Genomic DNA, 23,519 nt, shown 5'->3' with positions numbered 1-23,519 from the left:
GGGAATTTCGAAATTCAACCAGATCTGTCCCCGGGAAGGGGAGGTAAAAGGTCCAAGTCCTCAAGGACTCGGACCCTATCTTTAGCACTATAACCTTATCGAAACCCTGCCTATTTCTCCTTCCAAAACAAGTATTTTACTAACCAATCAAAGATGTTTTCCAGAACGGTGGCAATCTTCTCCAGATCAGGGCAAGTTAAAGATTTTAAGGAAAGTCGGCACAAATAAGTTAAAATTGTTTTTAAAGTTTTTGATGGGTCCCTCAATACCTGGCACAGTTTATGCCTTCCAAAAGTTTCCTTCTGGTAGAAAGTGTTGATTATCGTCTAAAACGCGCTTCATTTTACGCGAAAAAGTATACTATGCTGTGAAGACTGTACGTCTGAAAACGCAGTCCCGCTATCTCTGATAAGGCTCGAAATAAAAGGTTCAAATAAAGAAGGTCTGAAAAACGTGATAAATATATAATTTCTTGGGTATAGACCAGTTTTTAAACTCTCTCACCCCTCCCCCTTCATGTAAATTACGTCCCACCTTTTAATCTATGCACTAGAAAGAATATGTGATTTATGGTTCAAATGATCGATGGATTCCGAGTAGGGGCAAGAACCCCGTGGAATATTAAAAATATATAAAAAATAACACATCTTGAAATATTTGTTCTAGAAACAGTTCTAGAGAATAGGAAAATTGTAAAACCTTTTGGAGACTTGCTCCTCTGGTTGCCCTTGGTATTTACTATATTTCACTTAAAGAAAAGGCACATGGTCCTTTGTTCTATTTATACATGCCCAACACACTTCAATGCAATAGTGGATGCTTTCTACCATTTTTTAGCAGTTGGGGCCAATTTTATTAGTCCTGTTGATTTTATAATTTGGTTTCTCTTCTAGTTCAGAAAAACGTAAACCGTATAATTCTGAATGAGAGTAGGTCAAAGTTTTGCTGTGAATGAATGTCTGATATTTGTATGAGTGATGAAGACCTGAGACCTGAGCGGAGCAAGGCCACATTCGAGAGGATGCGACCTGACGAGCTAAACAAGCGAAGGGAGAGGATAAAAAGTCAACGAAGTGGGTTATTTGCGAAAAAGAAACCTGGCAAAGCACGATCTTTTCTTTCATTACCCGAGTGATATGAGTGAAGAAAGACGACCTGGAAAAAAACATAAAAAAACCAAGTTTAAGTCAAATTTCCAAACTTTCGAAAACACTTCTAAGTTCCCTGAAAGAAAAGTAGAAGTGTTGCACATAATTTGTTAAGTTACTAGTAATTTTTTTTTTTTTTGCTAGATTTTATCGGTGAACGAAATTTGGGTGAAAGGGTGAACTTCACCCACCTCTACCCCCCGTACTGCAAACAGCTGTTGGATAAATAGGGTACGAAAGAGTCAGACGCTGAGGAAAGGGATAAAAATTCCTTTCATAAGGTTTTCTTTAAAAAATATTAAAATCAAAACCTGTTATATACTAAATTCATACGATTTTGGCTAGGGTAGGGATTTCGTGAAGTTTTAAAAGGGATTTTGGCAAGGTTGTTGTTGGTCCAAAAACGCAAGCTGTCGTGAAATTGCTAGGAAAGAAAAAAAAATCACTAAGCATGCAAAAAATGCAAGAGACTCGTTTTCATTTGGACTTTTCCTTTAAAGTCATCACACGATTATGAGCTGTTGGCATGATTTGCCATAGAGAGCTTTGATAGTAGATTTTGAAGCTATTCTAAACGTAAATTTTTCGCCTTTTGAAAGTAACACAAGCGGATAAAAATCGGAAATTCAAGGAAAAGTCTAGATAGACGGTAAAGATGAAACTTGTGCAAAAATAACCAAAATTGTTACCATTACAAACAAAAAACTTTTAGCCGAAAATTCAATCCCTAAACCTAGACATAAATATCTATGTTTGGCAATCATGGATCAAAGTATTGTTTAGAGCTTAATCTCACCTGTGGCTATTTATCTTGTCAATAAAACTTCCAGGTGGTCTTGGTGTTTATTCTCAAAAAGTGTTAGTACTACCCACGGAAACAAAGATGTTTCTTTATTGTGTCTAATGTCTATTTTTTCTTCTTTTGTTTTTCAGTCGTTTTACAGCGAACGATTTGGTAATGAAAATGTTGTCATAATTAAAGACTCCAACGTTGTTGAAACTGCTAAGTTAGATTCAAGTAAAGCTTATCTACAAATTACTTATGTTGAGCCCTACTTTGAAATCCATGAACTTCGACACAGAGTTACCGTTTTTGAAAAGAATTGTGGACTAAGTAAGTAACAATATTTGTTTTTACTCTATTTAACAACCATTAGTACATTAATATATTTTAATATATGAAATTTATATTTATTTGCTTTAATAATTTTAATTTTTTATTTTTACTGTATTTAACAACCATTAATACATTAATATATTTTAATATATCAAATTTATATTTATATGCTGTAGTGATATATATATATTATTTTTGATATGAATTTAGTATATTTTATGTATTAAATATTTAACTTATATCGTACTACTGTATTTAATATTCAACTACAAAATATTTGTTTACATAAGTAATTAAAAAATAAATAACATAAAGACTAGTTAGTTTACCAGACAACTACCGTTACCCCATAATCTCTTCTCTCAAACCTGTTGTCAATGTACCCTCAACGTGTGAGTGTTTGAGCCTTCTTAAGACAGGACAAATGGATTTCGTTTGAAAAATTAAATATTGAAAAGGGGATCGGGAGCTTAGGATTCAACCTCTCACCTAAATATGCCACCTTTCTAACCTCTATTCCTGACTAAATTTCTAACGCTGATCAAGTCCAACTTGCCATGTTTCATTCATTTTTAGGTTTTTTGTTTGTTTTTTTTATTTAAAAAAATACAATTGTGTATTGTTTACACAGGGATACCACTGGTGGCAAGAAACGATTGTCTAAGTTCTGGAAAAAATCCCTCCCACATAACAATAATTAAAAACTCTTTTTCGCTTATGGGATGATTATATATAAGGTGGTTAGGGTTGACAAATCATTTTCAAGCTTTTTGAATGCATTGAAATCAAAGTAATTGCCAGAAGCTGGACTAAAATATAATTACCAGCTTTGGCTGGCAAGAGTTATACCTCGTGAACAGTTTTTGTAAAAAAATTAAAAAAACTAAAAATGCTGATGTCAAATGCATTCATCAGCTCTTCAAGAAGTATTGAACAGCGTTAAAAAGGATAGTTTAGTTCGAAGTTTCATTTTCTTGCGATGGGACAGCTTTCTAATATCGTAACTAAGAACAGAGTAAAGAGAAACCACCCAATTTCTTCAGCTATGAAAGGACTGTTAAAGCTTAGGAGGCGCTTGTGACACCATTTGAAATTCATAACCACAAGAAAGTAAAATAGCAAACTTAAACAAAACCAAAGGCAGAAATATCATGTGAGAGAACATGGTATTGCTTTCTGACGCATGGGAAAATTCTCCTTTTTAACCGTGAATTATATTTAAGATTCTAAGAAAACATTTTGGGATGGGCTAGGGAATCGTTGCACATCTTGAGCACTTTTGTCAGATCGTACCCCAACTTCAGCTTGAAGATACTGTCTGCTATTTGTCGTACTTGAACGAATCTTTACACTTGAAAGCGTAAAGTGGGTCGAAGAAACGGAAGCAGAAGGACTTCAGAGAGTCCTCTTTGACACATGCTTCAAAACTCTTCTTCAGATCTTACTCTTTAGGGTCTGGCCTACAGATAAGCAAAAAAAATCCCCCTTTATGGCCCCAGGTAAGAATCATGTGCAGCTTTCCAACTTCTCAAGTTATCTATTTTTCCAACCAGTTGTCAAAACTCTGTAAAAACCACGGAGGCTGGACCCTACCACTCTCTGGCGATAACTACTAATAAACACCGAATAGAGAATACGCAAGTAGCCTAGCTGACGTCAGGAGTCTCAAACAACTTTTACCATATAGAAACCAAAAGACGTAAAAGTGTGGCGCATACTAGTGGCGCCGCGTCACGCAAGGAACAACTTGTTGCTGGATGGAGAGGAATGTACGTTTACAAATGAAAGTCGGCATGTATTTCTGTAGCACTAATACAGTGATGTATTCTATGAAAACAACCTCGTAGTGTATCATTAAGCGTGATTTAAAATTACCTACACAATACATAGCATGACTACAGTTATGAAATATACTAATTATATGAATGAGAGGAATATTTTCAACCTCAGCTGACCAGTTATGGACTGGCGGATATTCAGATTTTTTTAATATATTCTAGCCTCAAAGTATAATAAATATCATCAATCATGGGCTATACTAAATATATTCAAAGTAGTGGAGTGTCTTTTCAAATACAGGTCATTACCGTATTATCTAACAGACTAGATAATTGTAGCTAAGAATGCGTGAACAAAAGACTCACTTAGTCTTTGCAGAGTTATGCTGATTATCGTGATCAGCAGAAAACTCACAAATCTTGAATAAATTGTTAAGTATTAGCAGGATAAGTGGCCATTGCAGCCAGTCCATCAGCATCGCATTAAAAGAACAAATAAGGTTAATTTTTTTTTTAAGTTTTTTAATTTTGTTTTTCACTAATATGTTGACAAACATGATGCCTTTCCATACTCATAGATTAAAAAAAAAGATAAGTCATTTATGAAAAAGGGGATTTTCCGGAAATTGGATATTATTAAATAAAACAGATTCTGGAAATGGAATATCCCGCTATATTTCTCAACGGCCAACATTATTAAAAGAAAAAAGAAGACTTAAAAACTACAAAATTTCAAGTGCCTCGTAGCTTTCTTTAATAAAATCAGGCTCAAAACCATTCAGACATGTTCTTATAACGTTACATCGTTGGTTAATAACTAAAATTAAATATATAGTCAGATTGTCCAGTTTTTCTTCTTTTTTTGTTTTTTTTCTGTGTTTATCTCTGTCCGCCGGAATTCAATTCTCAGAACATGCTCCTTTTCTTGTATGTATTTCCAAGCTGAGAATAGAATTTTATTTGCAGAACGATTTATGTATGCTACTCCATTCACACCAGACGGACGACCTCACGGGGAGCTTCATGAGCAGTACAAAAGGAAAACAATTCTTACAACTAGTCATCATTTTCCATACATCAAAACACGCATCCAAGTGGTAGATAGAAAGCAGGTAAATGAGCCTCAATTTAGTGATTTGCTGGCAAAATATGTGCTGACCTAAAGATTTATTTGAAAAGTTTATAAAAATAACTGAAGTAGAGGGGAAACTACTAATGGCAGAAACTTGCTAATGAGCTTTTTTGGGTTTTGCTTTTTATTATTTGAATTTCCTTTTTTAAAAATATAGAGTATTTGAGAAAATACCGAAAATTTTAAAAGAATGTCAAGTACTCCAGGAAATTTTTGGTTTTTCTGTTTGAAGTCATTCCAAACGCAGCTTTTTTTACTTTATGGCCGAAAAATTACGTTTAAATATTAATATTATTCTATATTAATATAGATTACAGATTAATAAAAATATTAATTTTCTAGACCGCTAATAGGCTATGTAACAGTTTTTGAAAAGTGTTGTAAAGGAGGAACAAAAACTATTAAAAATATTGACAATTCTCTCAAAGCAGCAACACTGTTTTCCATAAATAATAAATCTTGTCGAAAAAAGCCAGTTTAATTTTTTTTTTATCATTCTCGACATTTTTATGTTATTTTTTAACAGTTTAAATGCTGAAATTTTACCATCAAATGCAAGTCATGAAAATAATATTTTGAAATAAAGGTAACGCCAGTCTTTCTAACAGATGGCACCGTTTAGGGGAGAAACAGGGGCAGTTGCAGAAAGAAAGTTATCATCTGCATGTTGTTCGTGTCAATATGACGGTTTTAAGACACTGTTGCGCGAGTCTGTTGCCCCACACTTTTTTCTGTGTTTATTTTGTATGTCCCATAACGTAAGTTACTGCCTAACCTTTTACTACTGCTGGTATTTAGGTCTGTGTTTCTCACCCTAGTAATAGACAAAGAATTCCTGTCAGTTTTATAAAATTATCTAAGCCTGGTTAAAAGATAATTTTCCATGATTTGTAATTTCTACTTTAGAGTTTGAAATCACATTTTGACATCGAAATTAGTTTATGAAGAACAGACATTTTAAACGAAAAAACAAAAAATAATAAGTTACATAGAAGGGAAAGTGTAGTAAATAATCATATGCAGTAGCCACTTGTATTTGCCTTCTTGTATAAGAAGTCTTAACTAATTGAAAATAAAAATCTATTTGGATTTAAGCGGCATTATAGCCAATATTTGAATTTTATTCAAACGTTAAACTTTTATTTGTTTTATTGTTTATTTTTAGGTTGTTCTAACTCCAATTGAAGTAGCGATTGAAGACATTCAGAAACGAACCGCTGAGTTATCTTTAGTTGTGCATCAAGAGCCTCCAGACCACAAAATACTTCAAATGGTCCTACAAGGCTGTATCGGTAAGTTGTTTAGACTGGTAATAATTCTATGTCTGAGACAAAAAAAAGAGTATTTGTCACTTATTAGGTTAAATCTGGTACCGGAACAATATTCAAACTAGGCTAAGGGTAAAAAACTTAGGAGTGAAGCAAGTTTTACAATTAACTTATCTCGATAAAAAAAATCGTAATATATGCTAAAATGTTCAGGATTTATGTCGACTTTATTTTATAATTTGATTTAAGCAACGAAAACTGCCCTTAACTATGATATGCGGTGCCTTGTCTCACCTATGATAATAATTGGTTCTGAACCTGAAGGAAAAGGGGTCATAAAAGAATGCTTTACATCACAAAAAGTCTCAAGCTTTTCTTTTTTGGCTATTCCTCCTGTGCTTCGGGACTACAAAAGGACTTCCTTCGAAATTTTTTTTACAAGCTTGAAAACTCTTCAAGTAAGGGGCACTAGGAAAAGATTGGCCCAAGCTCAGTGGCATTTTCTAGCCGGCATTTTACTCCTCTGCGTTTATGTTTTTCTATTGCGTTTTACTTTACAATTTATTCCGGTCTTTCGACATTTATTAAATCTGGAAGAATCCATGCATTTAAAACCAAGAATGTTGATGTATTCTATCTGATGCCCGAAAAAAGATTGTTGCTTATCTGCTAAGATTTTTACTTCAGGAAAATGTGTATCAGAACATGCTGCCAGTCATTAAATCTTCATTTAGTCTGAGGTTTCAGTAATACGTGTATTAAAGTAATGTCCCATCCCAATAAATTCTTAGTTGTAATCCAACTGTATGAGCTGTAATTCTTGCCTGAGTTTCAACCAATCACAGTGAAGATGGATGCGGCTGTCTCTTGCCTCCGAACGTTTTAAGTCACTAAATTACGTTTAGAAAAATAAACAATTATCAATCAATTTTGTAAGTACGAATATATTGTGCTTTAGTGATTCTTGATGCAACGGACAAAGTGGTTGGATGGATCCAAAAATCTGACGATGGTGCCAACTGGGGGCTTTTGAAACGAATTCGCTCCGATAGCTTGCCGGCATTTCGTACCTCGATTGTGCATCAAATAACCTGCTACTAACCTTGCTAAATTACCCTTTAACCATCATCCATGTGATCCGACTCTAGGCGCTTTGATGGTTTAAATACGTCCAGTCAATATCCCCAGCCCGACCACCTAAAATAGCCTTTGAAGGAAGAAAAGATGCCTCTCAGGAAATCGTTTTGCAGTACTTCTGAAAACTCTGAGGAACAAAGAGCCATAACGAAAATACTGCCATAATTTTATCGAAGAAGGAGCCCTGAATCAGCCAACCCGGCCTAGGTAAAGTAATTAAATATGTATGAAAACGCATTTGATGCTGTTTTTCGGACGTATGTTGAATCTAGCGTATTTGTAACCCAGGCTTAATTTGGAATTGTAATGAAACTACTTACCTTAGACCTTAGATCCTCCAGAGCCAGGAATGGCTCATAGGGCGTCCATGAAGCCTCGCCAGACATCTCGGAACTGAGCTGCAGCCGTGACATCCTCCCACTGTGGTTGAATAGACAGCTCCGCACTTCTCAGGTCCCGGTCGTACTGCCGTCGTAGGGTGTGTCTCTGTCGACCTCTTTCCGCCTCCCCTCGGGGCGCCACTCATACATTTTTTTTGGGAGTTGCTCCTCTGGCATACGAAGGATGTGACCAAGTACGTCCATCTCTTACGCATCAAGAGGTCAGTTACTAATGGCTGACCGGTTCGCCAACGGACTTCTATGTTGGTGACCTTTTCCTGTCACGATATGTTCAGGATTCTTCTAAGGCACATGTTCTCTAAGGCTAGGACACGTTTCTCCAGTTGGACGTTTAATTTCCAACATTCGCTAGCATAGAAGAGGATGGACAGCACATTGCTATTTAGGAGTCTGAGCTTTAAGCGCAGAGAGCATTTACTACTGCGCCAAACTGGTTTCAATTTATTAAAAGTCGATGTCGCCTGTCCAATTCTCCTCTTAATTTCATTAGCTATTTCACCATCATTTTCAATCCAGCTCCCAAGATACTTAAATTCTTTGACCTGGTCAATTGCTTTACCTGCATTTAGTATCAGCGGCCAGTCAGATGTGGCCATGCTCTTTGTCTTACTGACATTCACTGCAAGTCCCACTTTCTCGGCCTTTTCATCTATGGCGTCGAGTAGCAGCTGCAGTCGCTGTTTTGCTTCTTCGAGAAGAACAACGTCATCTGCAAAGTCCAGAATCTAGTTGAATCTAGTCAAAATGAAAATCTAATTAGTTTGAACTTATGTAACTAGTAGGATCAGCTAAATTAAATAGTCTAATAAAATGAAAATGATTTAATAATCCTAATTTTCGAATTTGAAAAAATAGAATAGGTAGATCAGATAAAATATAACAGATGTCCGATACATTCTGATGAGCGTCAACTTCCCGGACATCATACTAGATGTGGGATAAGAAATTGACGTAAAATTCCAAAATTGTAGTTAAGAGAAATACTATTTTAAAAATACCAATTTAAAATTGGGCCTATTGAAGTTTATTGTTTAAACGGTACCACTTCACTACTAGTCAGAGCGCCAGATTCTCTATCTCGCTTATTTCGATTAGTACCCATGCCGGAAGGTACAAAAATGTTAAGGGTGGATCCCAGGGTAGTCGGCCATGCTGAAAACGAATATCATAGGGCGCATGTTCGCCGTTGGGAAGTTTCTGAGATATAGACCAAAAACACCAAATTTGGCCTATAATGGGGTTCGACGATTCTATTTTTTTTTTTTTTTTTTTACAGATAAGATTGGTCAAATCCAGCGTATTCTTACATCAGTCGAAAGAAGAGATTTGGGGCTACACGAATATTATTTTTTTTTTGTAAAAAAAAAAAAAATAAATAATAGTACACTTTTTACTGCAGTTCTAAAAAAAATCAGATTTTTGTCAACAAATTTTAACAGAAAAACTAAAAAATCGACATTTTTTCAAGATAAAGTAATTTTTTTATATTAAAAAAGAAAGCCTGTTTAATTCCAAACACATTGAGCTAAGAAAGAAAGATTAAATTATTGTGTCTGAGGGGTCTGAAACTTTTTTAGAGAGTGTACCTGATAATAGGAATTTTGTTTAGTAACCTGCTATCTAGCGGGAAGTATTTTTTTTTTTTCATCACATGACAGCAGGTAGAATTAATCATTCCTGGACAGATGACGTGTTTTACATGCCTTTCCTTCATGAAGCACCAAACAACCATGCAACAGTCGAAACATCTACTCCGAAGCACAAGAAGACTTATCCCGTCTGGACCAGCTGGGTAGTGCCTTTGAATTATTCAGGACTTCATTGGCAAACAATGCTGACGCTCGAACTGCACTTCAGGAGGCAAGCGATACCCTGATCACTTTAGCTCCTATAATGAATGCCTTCGACAACCTGTGAAATACGGCACCCACGTTTGCCTTTTGGCGCCAGATCTTGGAAACACTTGAAATAGCGATGCAATTCATTCATGCTGAACGAGACTGTGACTGGGAGTCTCATTTGACTACAACTGCTTAGATGTTGTCATACTTGGCGGCGGCTGACCATCCTCAGTACACAAGATGATTCACACAGTACCTATCAGACATGCAAAGTTTACCACAAACCTTTCCTGATGTACACAGGAAGTTCATGAAAGGATACTTCGCAGCAAAGAGAACGCTCACCATGTTCACAGCCACCTGGTCCGATCAATTACTGGAATGTACAGTGAACAAGGATGCAAAGACGACGGCCGGAGTAATAGGAGAACAAATGGATGAAAGACAGACTGAAGCTTGGATTCTTACCTTACCGATTTCATTTGCAATCAGCAATTGTATACTTCAAGTAGTTAATGTATCAACAGATATGTTGAAATATCATAAAGACAATTAGTCGAAGACGGCACGTTTACAACTTTCATCAGATCGAGTTCGAGACATTTTCACTACATGTGGCAATCCGTTCAGCAGAACGGACTTCGACCTAATGAATATTGTGACGTCAAAAGTTGTGGACGATGAGAAGATTGTTTGTGATATTACTTGCGTAGCCGCAAGAGGAAAAGAGGTGGTTGGGGACTTTCTGTGCAACAGGAAATAAGAAGTGAAAAAGGTTGCACTCCAAACTTTCCCTTCAGAGAGAAAAACTCAGAAAGTGAAGGGTGTCCCTAGAACCAATCTCCTGAGCTCTGAAGTAACAGCCTTAAAGAGAATCATTACTGCTCAGTTGAGCTACGGCGAAGAAAAGGAGAAAGCAGTTGCAAAAGATACTCACAAAAGAGATTCTTTCTTTCCCTCCATCCATTTTTGAACATCTTCCTCAACAATCAACCAAGACATCCCTTGGCCGGAAAATGAGGATGGGGAACAAATCTGTGCTGTTGAACTGGCTAAGAAAAAAAGGAGGACTTGCAGCTTGGCCGGCGACTTTGAAATCCAAAGAAACAACATCAGCTACAGTACACATCATTGACTTAATGTCCAAGATAAGGTCATATTGGCCTTCCAGGTTTGAAACAGTCAAATCCTTTGCGGAGAGATTGCTTCTATCGTTGCTGAATGATCTTCCAGTGGGTATTCCTGAAGTCCACATTGTCGCAGATCGGTACGATGGGCTGTTTGGGAAGCTCACGGACACGGAGAGTCGATCCCCTTGAAATCAGCAAGCAGGCTCCAACGAGGGAAAGGGAAAAACCTCCAGATTTCCGCTCTTAGCACAATTGAAGAATGGGATGCCGTACTTGCAAGCTCAGCGTCTAAAAGCCGGCTCCTCGAAATTTCTTATGAAACCTGGGAGCAGATGGGTGATCAGCTTCCGAACGCACTCAACCTTTTTCTCTCAGGTGGGTTCAAGGACTTATTACGAGGAATGCTTGTCCTCCAGCCACGAAGATACTGACCAAGGCCTTATGACACATGCCAAGTACGCTAGCCGTTACGCTTGTAGCATCGTTGTGCATGCCAACGACACAAACGTGGCAGAAGCCTGTGTTTATTTTTTTTTAAAAGCTTCAAGCTGAGGGACTGAACGAACTTTTCTCGAAGTTCCCGACTTACATTATCCCAGTACACGAGCTTGTGGATGGAGTGCACTTGTCCAAAGAGGAGCAGGTTATGTTACCGTTTGTGCACTGTCTCTCAGGGTGTGACACAACGAACTTTTTATTCGGCGTCGGGAAAGCTTCTTTCTTAAACACCGTGGCGTCTCCAACTTTTGCCTCAAAAATGGTGTCTGTGACGGAGCGGATCAATGATGCAGAAGGGAAGCTTTCAGTCGACGCGTTTAGAGAAGTTTCCGACCTTGCAAAATCCCTGGTCATTGAAATGTACGGTAAACAGGCCGGATTCAATTCACTGGCCAGTGTAATGGCTTGCATTTGGTGCCAGAAACAAGATGTGAGGACTGCCACCTTCGAGCCATGCATACGAAGAGCCATATTCACTACATGGAAAATCTAGTCGTAAGTACAGGCTCGGCCAAGCATTCCAGATCCACTCCTCCATGGATGGAAGATGGCTGAAGGGGGAGTAGATGCGGTCGTCTCAATCTGTAAAGAAGCATCAAGCTTACTGCAGATGCAAAAGTGGAAGATATAGGAAGGACTAACTGCTCAAAAATGAAAGGATGCTGCAGCTTATGCTCCTGCCGTGGAATGAGTTGGGCATGCAGGGAGTCTGACCTTGCCCCATCTGAATTATCGGAAGAAGAAAATGAGGAATATTTTTGAAAGCTTTATTTGATGCCTTTTACTTTTAATTACAACAGGTCCCTAATCAGTTACTTACGGGCAGGCCGAGTAAGACAGTTCCAGTGGGCCGACTGAATCCATCTATGAAGTAGAATTATTTCATGTAGTAAATAGCTCAGTCGTATCAGTGGCAAATCAGGTCCCAAAAAGGTAATTGCAGGCCCCTTAGTACACCAGGAAACATATTCGTCCATTCCAAAATAAACACTTTTTTTAGTCAACATTTTTTTTAAACCTATTTTTATTTTTAAGTAAAAGTTAAAAATTTTAAACAGTTAGAAAGTTTGAAGTATTCCTACCCTTTGAAGAAAAAATAAACTATGTCCATTTTCACGATATGGCTAGTGATCATTTCAGTGACACTACAAAAAAAATTCGCAGACCTTTTAATAATAATAATAATTTATATTTTTTTTAGCTCAAATTGTAGGGAATTGAATGAACTTTCTTTTCTAATATGAAATAAAAAGTTCGTTAGCTTGAAGAAATTTCGAGTTCTTAGCCTTTCTTTGAGATATTAGTCGAATTTTACAGCACTTATTTTGAAACTGCAGTAAATAGAGAAAAAATTGTGTTTTTTTTTCTATTTAAAAATAATATTCTTGTAGATGTTGATCTCCTCTTTCGACTGATATAATACAACGTCAGATTCCTCAGCACTATTACTCGAAAAAAATCCTGAATCGTCATACATAGTTATAGGCTAAATTCGGTTTATTTGGCCTATATCTCAGAAACGCCCAAACGACGGACATGCGCCTTACAATGTTCGTTTTCAGTATGGTCTACTACGATAAGATCCGCCCTCAGTATTTGTGTACCTTCCGGGGTGGATGGGTGCACGATACAGAATCTGGCGCCCTGACTATACGGTGTTTTTGAGAAGGACCAGTTTGCATTGATTGTAAGTATTGTTTATTTCAGAGTGTTTTTTCTGTAAATCATATTAGAGTCACTTTCATATTGCATTATTTGTGTAATACATATAATCAAGAGATAACCTAGATTCTTCTCGTTCAGGACTCAGTAAAACTTTTGCCAAATCGCAACTATCGTAGTTTACCCCTTGCTAGTCGGGTTTTCGAAATCAGCAAGCTATGAGCACTAGATCTGGTCAGTCGAGAGAATTTGAATATACCGTGACCGATATACGTAGTACCAGTTCGATACACATCCAGTCAGACCGATAGCTTCTGAGAAAGAAGGTGACGCAGCTAAAGTGGGGTCAATAGGATCGCCCTTAAAAAACGTGGGTACTAAGGAATCATAATATTCTGCGGTAAAGATTTGCATTTTTAAAATGTTTTCCAGAAAATTTTAGTTGGCTAGCTTTAATTCGCCTAAAAATTTACACAATTATCTGAAAAGAGGCTTTAAATAGCAGCTGTGCCAAAAGGTAAAGCTATGGAAGCTGTATAAACCCCCAATATATATTGATTTCAGGCACTACAGTGAATCAAGGACCTATGGAAGTAGCACATGTTTTCTTGGGTGATTGTTTTGATGGAAATCGATCACCAACTAAACACCAGACAAAACTTCGTCTCTGCTTTAAGGAGTTTACAAGAAAGTAAGTTTTTGCTCATACACCCAGCATTATTAAATATTTGGTTCCTAGTATCCTTATCATACGTAAATAGTTTGGGGAAAGTGAGCATTTTATGAGTGTTCAAGGGCATAAAGCTCTTCAGAAAAGTGGTTATAATAGGATACATATAGATCATTATTTAAAACAGATGGGAAGCACCGTCAAGAAAAATAAAACTCATAAAATCCTTAAAACCATGACAATAGTAAAGTCCTAGAGCTATCTAATGCTAGAAGAAGCATTTTTTTTTCCCAGGTGCATAAACAGAATGATTTACCATTCTAGTCCTTGCTAAGTGAGTAATTCGCCTAGTATCACATTCACCTGCAGATATGATAAGGAGCTGGCAGAGGAGCCTGTTGGCCGATCGGGAAAAACACTGATAGTACGACAAGAAATGCTTGCTTCGCATCATGTTTCAATTCCCTGTTTTATGACATCATATTATATCATATTATCATCTTACATCATATCACATGACATCTTCAGATTAGTGAATGGTTGGAAATTACGAATACTTTCCAGCCATATAAAGTGACACTTTGATCTAGTTTGCATTACCTGGTAGAAAATTCGCTCCCTTTTCAACGTCCGACTAAACATTCCAAGTTATGTTGTCATCCATGCCGGAGTGTTTCAGTCAAAATGCCCAGCCATGCTAAATAATACAAATAACATTTCTATTTTTGTAAAGCTGACCGTAAGGGCCAGTAATACATTATTAGACCGTAAAGGATTAACCGTAAGGAGAAAGGTTGCTGGGGAGCGTACACAACTTTTTGGGGCGCATAGGCCACCTTGAGTGGACGGTGGAGCAACTTTGAAATAGTGGACGGTAACTCTCATTTGATTTAACATGTCGTCACATTCAATCTTGGATGATGCCAGATATTCCACTCAAATAAATAATACAAATTCCACTGTATTTATTCAGTTTTGAATTTTATGCCAATTAATAGTATATTTCCCCTTGATTTTTCTGTATATTAATTTAAAAAAAACTTTCCGAAAAAGAAGTTTTTCAAAGAAAAGCAAAGGCCAAATTAAACTTAAGAAGATATAAAACCTATAATGACTGAAACTCAAAACGACCAGAAATTATTATTAAAGAATAAATGAAACCTAAAACAAACCAAATTAAATAAACAATCATAGCAAAAAAATTCTTTACTTTATTTCCTTAAAGTAAAGAACTTCCCTGAAGTGATGATGCTAGGGATATTTTGAAAATATTTTAGTTTTAAAGAAATGAACTTCCCTGAAGTAATGATGCTAGGGCTGTTTTGAAAATATTTTAGTTTTAAAGATGGTATTTTAATATGAGTACTTTTATATCCGTTTTTTCTTCATTTGTTTTGCTAAGGACGGCCCTTGGATATAGTGTCGAAATATTCATTTAAAGTTACTTTCCACTGTCTTATATAAAAAAAATCCCTAATTCAAGCAAATTTATGGTCCTATGTCAATTTTAAATTCTTGGTCAGCCTTCTTAAGACCAAAGGCGGGTGTGCCTTGTTTGCCTCTCATTACTGGCAATCTAACGGTCTTATGTAAATTTTTGAATTCTTGATCAGCATGCCTTTCCAAAAACTAACCTGACATATATGTGTCAAGTATGAGAGTCATGCATACTCCTGCCATTTATCCATGCCCCTGCCAGTTAAACATTTGCCTCTCAATTACTTGGACTATCTGTCTTGGCTTTTCTCTGTCTTCAATTACCCAGCGTCTTGATGCAACCTAAACAACCTATTGCAAAATACTTGATAACTTCAATTCAAAATCAACGGATGTTGATTTTGAATTCAAATCAAATCAATTCAAATAAAGGGGGCATGGAGGGAGCGCCAGGGGCCAGCTCCCAAGAGTTTTGGAATAAAATATCGTTGACAAGTTTTTTTTTTTGGGGGGGGGGAGGTTGGGCCATGGAGGGAGGACCAGGGTCAGCTCCCATGATTTCTTACTAATTAGTTTTTTGGGAGGATCGTGCCATTGCGGGCCAGGGGTCAGCTCCCATAAGTTTTGGAATAAAATATCGTTAATAATTTTTCGCTTTGGGGGGGGAGTATGTTCAAGCCATGGAGGGCCTGGGGTGAACTGCTATGATTTTGGAATAAAATATCGTCAATAGGCTGTTTCTTTTTTTGGGGGGGGGGGAGTCAGGTCAGGGGTCAGCTCCTTTAAGCTTTGGAATAAAATATCGCTAATAAGTTACTTTCATTGGAGGTGAGGGTCGGGCCTGTCTGATTTTTGAACTATTTTAAAAACCCTCGGATAAAAACTTTATTTGCCCCCAGGGCACAACTTACAACACTTGCCCCGGGGCTCTTGGGGGTTGTTTCGACTCTGGAGTTTTTGTTATATTATTTTAACAAAATGGCTATCTAAAAAATACGATTGGATAGATTAGGAGAAAAGAGGGCAAGGGGGGGGGCTAGTTGCCCTCCAGTCCCTTTTGACTCTTAAAAAGTGAACTTTCAATTTCCAATAGAATGATCCCCCTGCAAAGTTTATACGACCTCCCCTTCGATGAAAACCTTGTATGCCCGCGGGGAATAATTTACAACACTTGCCCCGGGGCTCTTGGGGGTTGTGTAAACCCAGAGTTTTTGTGTGTTTTGGGCAAAATAAGTATCTCAAAAATTCGACCGGACGCATTTGGGAAAACAGGGTTGGGGGGGGGGGGGTCTTGTTGCCATCCGATTACTGTTGAATCTTAAAAAGGGAACTAAAGCTTTCAGTCTCTAATCATTTGGGTCCCCTTCGAAGTTGAAATGACCACCTTTTCCATAAAAGCCTTATATGTCTCCAGGGCATAAGTTACAACCCTTCCCCTGGGCTCTGGGGGATCATATTGATCCCGAAGTCTTTGTTATCTGATCGTTGTACTATTTCGAACAAAATGACTATCTCAAAATTTTGACCAAAAGTATTTGGGGAACGAGGGCGTGTGTTGTGTTGACCCTGGAGTTTTCGTTACTTCATCTTTGAACTATTTTGAACAAAGGGCTATCTCAGAATTTTGATCGGATGCATTTGGGAAAAAGGGCCTTGGGGGGGGGGGGGTGATTACCCTTCAATCACTTTTGACTCATAAAAGGCACTAGAAATTCTGATTTTCAATCGGATGAGCCCCATCTAAAGTTTATACGATCATCTCGTCCATAAAAACTATATATGCCCCCAGGGCATAACTTACAACACTTGTCCCTGGGCTCTGGGGGGTTTTGTCGACCCTGGAGTTTTTGTTATCTGATCTGTGAACTTTTTTAACAAAATGGCTATCTCAACATTTTTATCAGGTATATTTGGCGAAAAGGACGAGGGGGGGGGTAGTTGTCCTCTGATCACTTTTGACTCTTAAAAAGGGGACTAGAACTTCCAATTTCCAACTGAATGAGTCCTCTCTGAAGTTTACACAACCACCCCTTCCATAGGATGTGCCTCTAAGGAAAATAAGTAAATAAATTAGAAATTATTGGAGCCTTATGGTCTTTACTATAGGCAACGCTATAGCGTTGCCTCTGATAGCTAGTGTAAGTGCACAGGTATTGTAAGACGATAAAAAAAAACCATGCAAGGACTATAGGAAAAGTACTAGGGTGCCCCACCCGGCACCCTAGTACCAGTTTCAAACTCTAATCTTTCCTCACTCATGCCATGCCCCCCCCCCCCCCTTCCCGACAAAAAGAAATCTGAAAAGTTCAACTCGATTCCAAGGCTTGAGACAAAACAGGGTTGACGAACCAAAATTCCGTATAATATTCATCATCGTTTTATTCAGGTAAGGTTTGGTGGTCTTTTTAAAAACAGAACATTTTGTGTGCTAATTTACGTATAGGTTCTAAGGCGATAAAGAAACTTCTTTTTTTTTCTTAAAAATTGTTTTGTAGGGTTCTGTTTTCTGTTACGAAACGTCGAATTGCTAGGCTGGTTTTTTATTCGTAGTACCCAAATTTTTAGTTGGCGAGACCTTTAGAAATCAAGCTGGAAACGAACAAAAATCACTACAAACAAGAGTTTGGGTATCGCCTCCTTCTCTCACTGTAAAAGTCTAAAACCTATGCGTCACTGGCGCTATACTGAAAACTAATTTTAATACAAATATTTTCTTTTGTACTTAATATTAAAAATAAACATTAAAATTATAGTAAAATTTTGAACTGATGAGCTTTCAGCAGTTAATATCATTATACATCAAATGTTCAGTTAAATTTATTAGTTCTTTCTAAAATTGGGTACTGCCCCCTTCCTTAACTGTAACAGCCAAAAGTCTACTGCGTCATTGCCGCTTCACTGAAAACGAACTATATTACAAATATTTTCTTTTCCAGTTCCTACAGCATTGAAAATAAAAATAAGATTACAGTGAAGAACTGATGAATTTTTCCACAATTAAGATCATTATATATCAAATATTCAATTTAATATTGTTTATACTTTCCAAGACTGTTCAAGACACATATAGTTTTCAGTAAAGCGCCAATGACGCAGTAGGTTTTACACTTTTACAGTGAGAGAAGGAGGCGATACCCAAACTCTTGTTTGCAGTGATTTTGTTCGTTTCAAGCTTGATTTGTATATTCAATTTTCGTTTTAAGATTTATTTATTCATTTACATTAATATATATTGTATGTTTGTTTGCATTGATTGTTTATTTAATTTCTGCTCGTTTCGAGTTTCATTTATGCTTCAATGACAAAGTTTTTTTTTGTTTGTTTTTTCGTTTTAAATTTGATTTTCGTGTTCAATCTAAGCATTACTCGCTTTAAGATCTATTTATTCAATTATATTTTACTTGTTGTATGTTTTTTGCTATGATTGTTTATTTAATTTCTTTTCGTTTTGTGTTTCATTTATTTTTAATAGTAATTTCTAGTCGTTTTGAGTTTGAATTTTAACCGGTATTTGTATCTGCTGATCTTAAGTTTAAAATTGCCTTTACTTTTCTTTGAAAAACTTATTTTTCAGAATGTTTTTTTAATTAATTTTTGTTCGTTTTTGATTGCAAAAAGTTTCAAGTTTTTAAAAATTCCTTATTTCAAAATCATTTTTTTTTTAATCAAATGTTCATCAAAGTATCAAAACTGGTATCAAAGTAACAATGTCATAGTGAAAAAATAGGCTTGTGTCAACCTCGAACTTTTTATTATCTGATCTTTGAACTATATTTAACAGAATGGCTATCTCAAAGTTTTTATCAGATGTGTTTGGGGAAAAAAGGGCGTTGGGGGGGGGGCTAATTGCCCATCGATCTCTTTTGACTCTTAAAAAATGAACCAAGAACTTTCAATTTTCAATCAAATGAGCCCTCTCTGAAGTTTATACGAGCATCCCTTCTATAAGAGCATATATACCCCCAGGCACTTACAGCATATATACCTGCCAGGCACTTACAGAGCCCAGGGACAGGCACTGTAAGTGCCTGTCCCTGTGCTCTGGGGGGTTTTCTCGACCCCGGAGTTGTAATATCTGATGTTTGAACTATTTTTAACAAAATGGTCACGTCAAATTTTTTATTAGATGGGTTTGGGGAAGAAAAGGGCGTGGAGGGGGGAGGGGCTAGTTGCCCTCCCATCTTTTTTTACTCTGAGAAAATGAACTAATACTTTTAATTTTCATTCAAATGAGCCCTCTCTAAACTTTATATGAGCATCTCTTACATAAGGCCCATATACGGCCCCAAGACATATCTTACAATGCCTGACTAGTCCAGTAAATCCACGGAAAAAATCGACAATCTGGGACAAAATGGTAATATAAATGATTTTTACACTGTTTTATTGAGAAAAAAAATTCTGCACAACACACCAAAAGTCCCCAAGAATCTCCTTGGTGGAACATGGGCAAAAACGGGGGGGGAAGGGGAAAATCCAGTGGAAAACTCGAAAATCTACAATCGGTAGTTTTTGATGCTGAGAATGGCATTCTTGATGCTCTTGGGTCCAAGAAGTTTGAATATGCGTTTTTTATTGCTGTGGAATAAGTCGTTCCCCATTTTCCCACTTACAGGGGGAAAAGAGGGGGTAAATAAAGATTCTATACAACAGTCTGCAAGACTGTTTCTGGGGTTTACAAGTGCGAGATGAATGAATATGTTACTTTGATTTCGCTGTCATTAGCCTTTCCCCCCGTTTCCCAGTTACTATGTAAAAAAGGGGGGGAATCAAGATATCCTCTAAAGAGAAAAGATAGTCAGACGGCTCTACAGAATTTGGAGAGGAGACAAAAGTCTGTCAACTCGGTTTTAAAATCCTCTAACACCGCTTTGAAGAAAGTTTAATATTCTATATTATTATCCCTGGTGCTTCTCTTTTCCTCTTTGCTGGAGATTCACTACGTACTGGTAGGTTCAATCGGTCAAGCAATAATGCAGGCTTGCCGTCCCCAATCTTTGCTTGCTCCTTTGCAAGTATACCTTGAAGTCGAGCAACACCAGCAATCTGGTTCACGTTTTCTCATCGACCAGCTGAACAGGCTAAGTTTTTCTACTTCTTACTCTGAAGTGTTTATATTCGAGCGTTCTGCCGCAGTAACTCATGGTACAGAATGTCCAGGGATAGTTGCCCTCTGAAATGCCCCCATATCAGACTGATCTGCAAGTTATGCCCCCAGGACGTAACTAGCAACTCCTGTTCATGGGCCTGGGGGGTTATGTCAACACCGGAGTTTTGTTATCTGACATTTGAAAATTTTTTAACTTAATGGCTATCTCAAAATTTTTATCGGATTTTTATGGATTTATTTTCGGATTTAAAATTTTATCTGACCTTTGAACTATTTTTAACAAAATGGTTATCTCAAAATTTTTATCGGATGCATTTGGGGGAAAGAGGAGTGGGAGGATAGTTGCCCTCTGCTCTCTTTTTATTCTTAAAAACTGGACTAAAACTTTCAATTTTCAATCAAATGAGCCCTCTCTGAAGTTTATACGAGCATTCCTTCCATAAAAGAAAATATTCCATCCGAAAATAAATCCATAAAATCCATAAATCCATAAAAATCTGATAACAATTTTGAGATAGCCATTAAGTTAAAAAAAATTCAAATGTCAGATAACAAAACTCCGGTATCGACACAACCCCCCAGGCCCAGGAGCAGGCGTTGCAAGTTATGCCCTGGGGGCATAACTTGCAGATCAGTCTGATATGGGGGCATTTCAGAGGACAACTATCCCCCCACACCTCTTTTCCCCCAAATGCATCCGATATAAAAGCCGAGATAATTATTTCGTTAAAAATAGTTCAAAGATCAGATAACAAAAGCTCCGTTGTCGACACAACCCTCCAGGGCCCGGGGTCTAGTCCAATAAACCTACGAAACTCTGGTTGCAATATAAAAGATTTTTACACCATCTTGTAGACAAAAAAAATTCTGTACAACATCTCAAAAGTCCCCAAAAATCCCCTTAGTGGAATAGGGTAAAAAACAAGGGGAAAGAGGGGAAAATGAAAAAATTCAGGGGCAGATTTATTGTGTGCTCGAATTTCACGCCTGCTCTTTTTCTGCGCGGAGAAATCGAAAAAAAAGCTATATTGTTTTATCACTTGACTTGGTTCGATTTCCCTCTTTAGCGGGGAAGGGGGAAAACAGTATCCTCGAGTTGTGCGATACGGCTGGTCAAAATGTTGCCCCCAAGTTTTTGTGACTCGACGATTTAAAAAAACATGCCATTAGATTCGTATCTTACTTTCCTGCAGTGTTTTCACCGTAGGGGAGACAATGCATCGGACCTTCGGAGTATGTGGGCGGATTTACTTCGACTGTATAATAGAAACATAAAACAAAACTAAATGTAAAAAATGAAACAAATCGAGTAACTTCGGTAATCAAAGCAAAAGATAAACGCGGTTTTGATTGAACTAAAAAGGATAAGATCAAGGATTTGTAATAAACATCGTCTTCTTCATCGTTATCAACAAAAACGTCTCTATTAGAACACGCAATCCCTTGGCAGTCTTTGCAATCAAGTGTGCAAAACAATCCATTTTGTTAGCAACTACAGCGTGAGCTATCACAGTTGGATCGCGTGCAGCTGCAACGAATCACATTTAGCAGGTGAGACAGAGTAGGTCCGATGTCATTCATGATCGGAGTGAGGCGTCCGTCACGTAATCGCCAACCTCAGTTTTTTGGGTCGAGGTCTGACGCAGTATTACGCCATTCCATTACCTGATAGAAGACTCAATAAGAAAGAAATTTCACAGCCGATTGAGTTGGTGGAAGTCTCTCTGGGTTCACAAAATTTCATGTCTTTGAGCTGTTCAGTTTTTTAAGAAAAACCCTGTACCTAGCTTTGCTATGAGCCTTCTCTGAAGTCTTTACGAGCATTCCTTCCATAAGAACCATATATTCCCCCAGGACATACCTTACAACGCCTGCCCTCGGGCCCTGGGGGGTTGTGTCGACCCCAGAGTTTTCGCTATACGATCTTTGAACTATTTTTTCAAAATGGTTATCTCATAGTTCTTATCGGATGGGTTTGAGGAAAGTAAGGCGTGGAGGGGGGGGGGGGGTAGTTGCCCTCTGACGTCTTTTGACTCTTAAAAAGTGAACTACAATTTTCTTGGGGGGGGGTGTCGACACTGGAGTTTTTGCTCTTTGATTTTTGAAGTATTTTTAACAAAATGGCTATCTCAAAATTTTTATCGGATGCGTTTGGGGAAAAAAGGGCACGGGGGGGGGCTGTTTACCCTTCGATCTGTTTTGACTCTTAAAAAGTGAACTAGAACTTTCAATGTCCAATCAAATGAGCCCTCTATGTAGTTTATACGAGCATCCTTTCCATAAGAACCGTATATGCCCCCGGGGCATAACTTACACCGCCTGCCCCCGGGCCTTGGGGGGTTGTGTTGACACCAGAGTTTTGTTGTATGACCTTTTAACTATTTTTAACAAAATCGTTATTTCAAAACTTTTGTTGGATGCATTTGAGAAAAGAAGGGCATGGGGGTTGGGCTAATTGCCCTCCGATCACTTTGGACTCTAAAAGGGGCACTAGAAGTATACAACTCTCGATTTCCAATCGAATGACTCTTTGAAGTTTATGCGACAACTCCTTCCATATGAAGTGCCTCTGGAAAAAAATACATTAAATAAATAAATAGTAATAAAACATTGGAGCCGTGCGGCCTTTACTATAGGCCGTGCGGCCTTTAGCGTTGCCTCTGATTTGTTGGAAAACCCTGGAACATCATTTGAGACAAGACCAATACGGGCAGTTAAAGGAAAGTTCATTGATAAATTATCTGAAATAATAATAATCCAGAAGGATGAAAAAAGATAGTTTACCCCTGCAATATCTAAATTATTCTTTGGCGTAGTTTATAACCAACGACCATGACGTCATTCATCCCCTTGTACACAAAAAAGAGGTCTTTCATTTAAAAATTGCTTATTTATTGAAGGCACTATTTGTAGCACTTTCACTTTAAATGATCCATTAAACGTCTTGCTAAGATATTCTGGTAGCCCATTAGCCATGGTAGGAAAAAGGAGACAATCAGTGCCAAAAAGTGAACATCCTTGCGGTTCAATGTGGAAAATTGTAATCCTCTTACAGAAGACTTTCGACCATGGTGATTCCAATAAAATACTTTTCCTTCTGATCAGATGGCATTTATGAGGTGTTTCAGGTGTTTAATCACCATAAATTTGATTTCGCAATAAATTTTTGTTTTTAATATTAACGCGAAAT

The 23,519-nt window shown here is 37.4% G+C and overlaps 1 protein-coding gene across 2 annotated transcripts in view; it reads left to right on the top strand.

The window, feature by feature from the left end:
* Positions 1-23,519, top strand: part of Zir (dedicator of cytokinesis) — a 233,248-nt gene that overhangs the window by 198,120 nt on the left and 11,609 nt on the right. For both annotated transcript variants that reach the window (XM_089101690.1, XM_089101688.1), the window contains 4 exons: positions 2,082-2,262; positions 5,010-5,155; positions 6,341-6,467; positions 13,677-13,803. In XM_089101690.1, coding sequence (XP_088957816.1) covers positions 2,082-2,262; positions 5,010-5,155; positions 6,341-6,467; positions 13,677-13,803 — 581 coding nt within the window. The remainder of the gene's footprint in view (positions 1-2,081; positions 2,263-5,009; positions 5,156-6,340; positions 6,468-13,676; positions 13,804-23,519) is intronic.

This window comes from Artemia sp. Qi Xiang Cuo, chromosome 15, assembly GCF_049724085.1.
Source record: "Artemia sp. Qi Xiang Cuo chromosome 15, ASM4972408v1, whole genome shotgun sequence".
Lineage (NCBI taxonomy): Eukaryota > Metazoa > Arthropoda > Branchiopoda > Anostraca > Artemiidae > Artemia > Artemia sp. Qi Xiang Cuo.
This window is presented reverse-complemented; position numbering and strand designations above follow the sequence as displayed.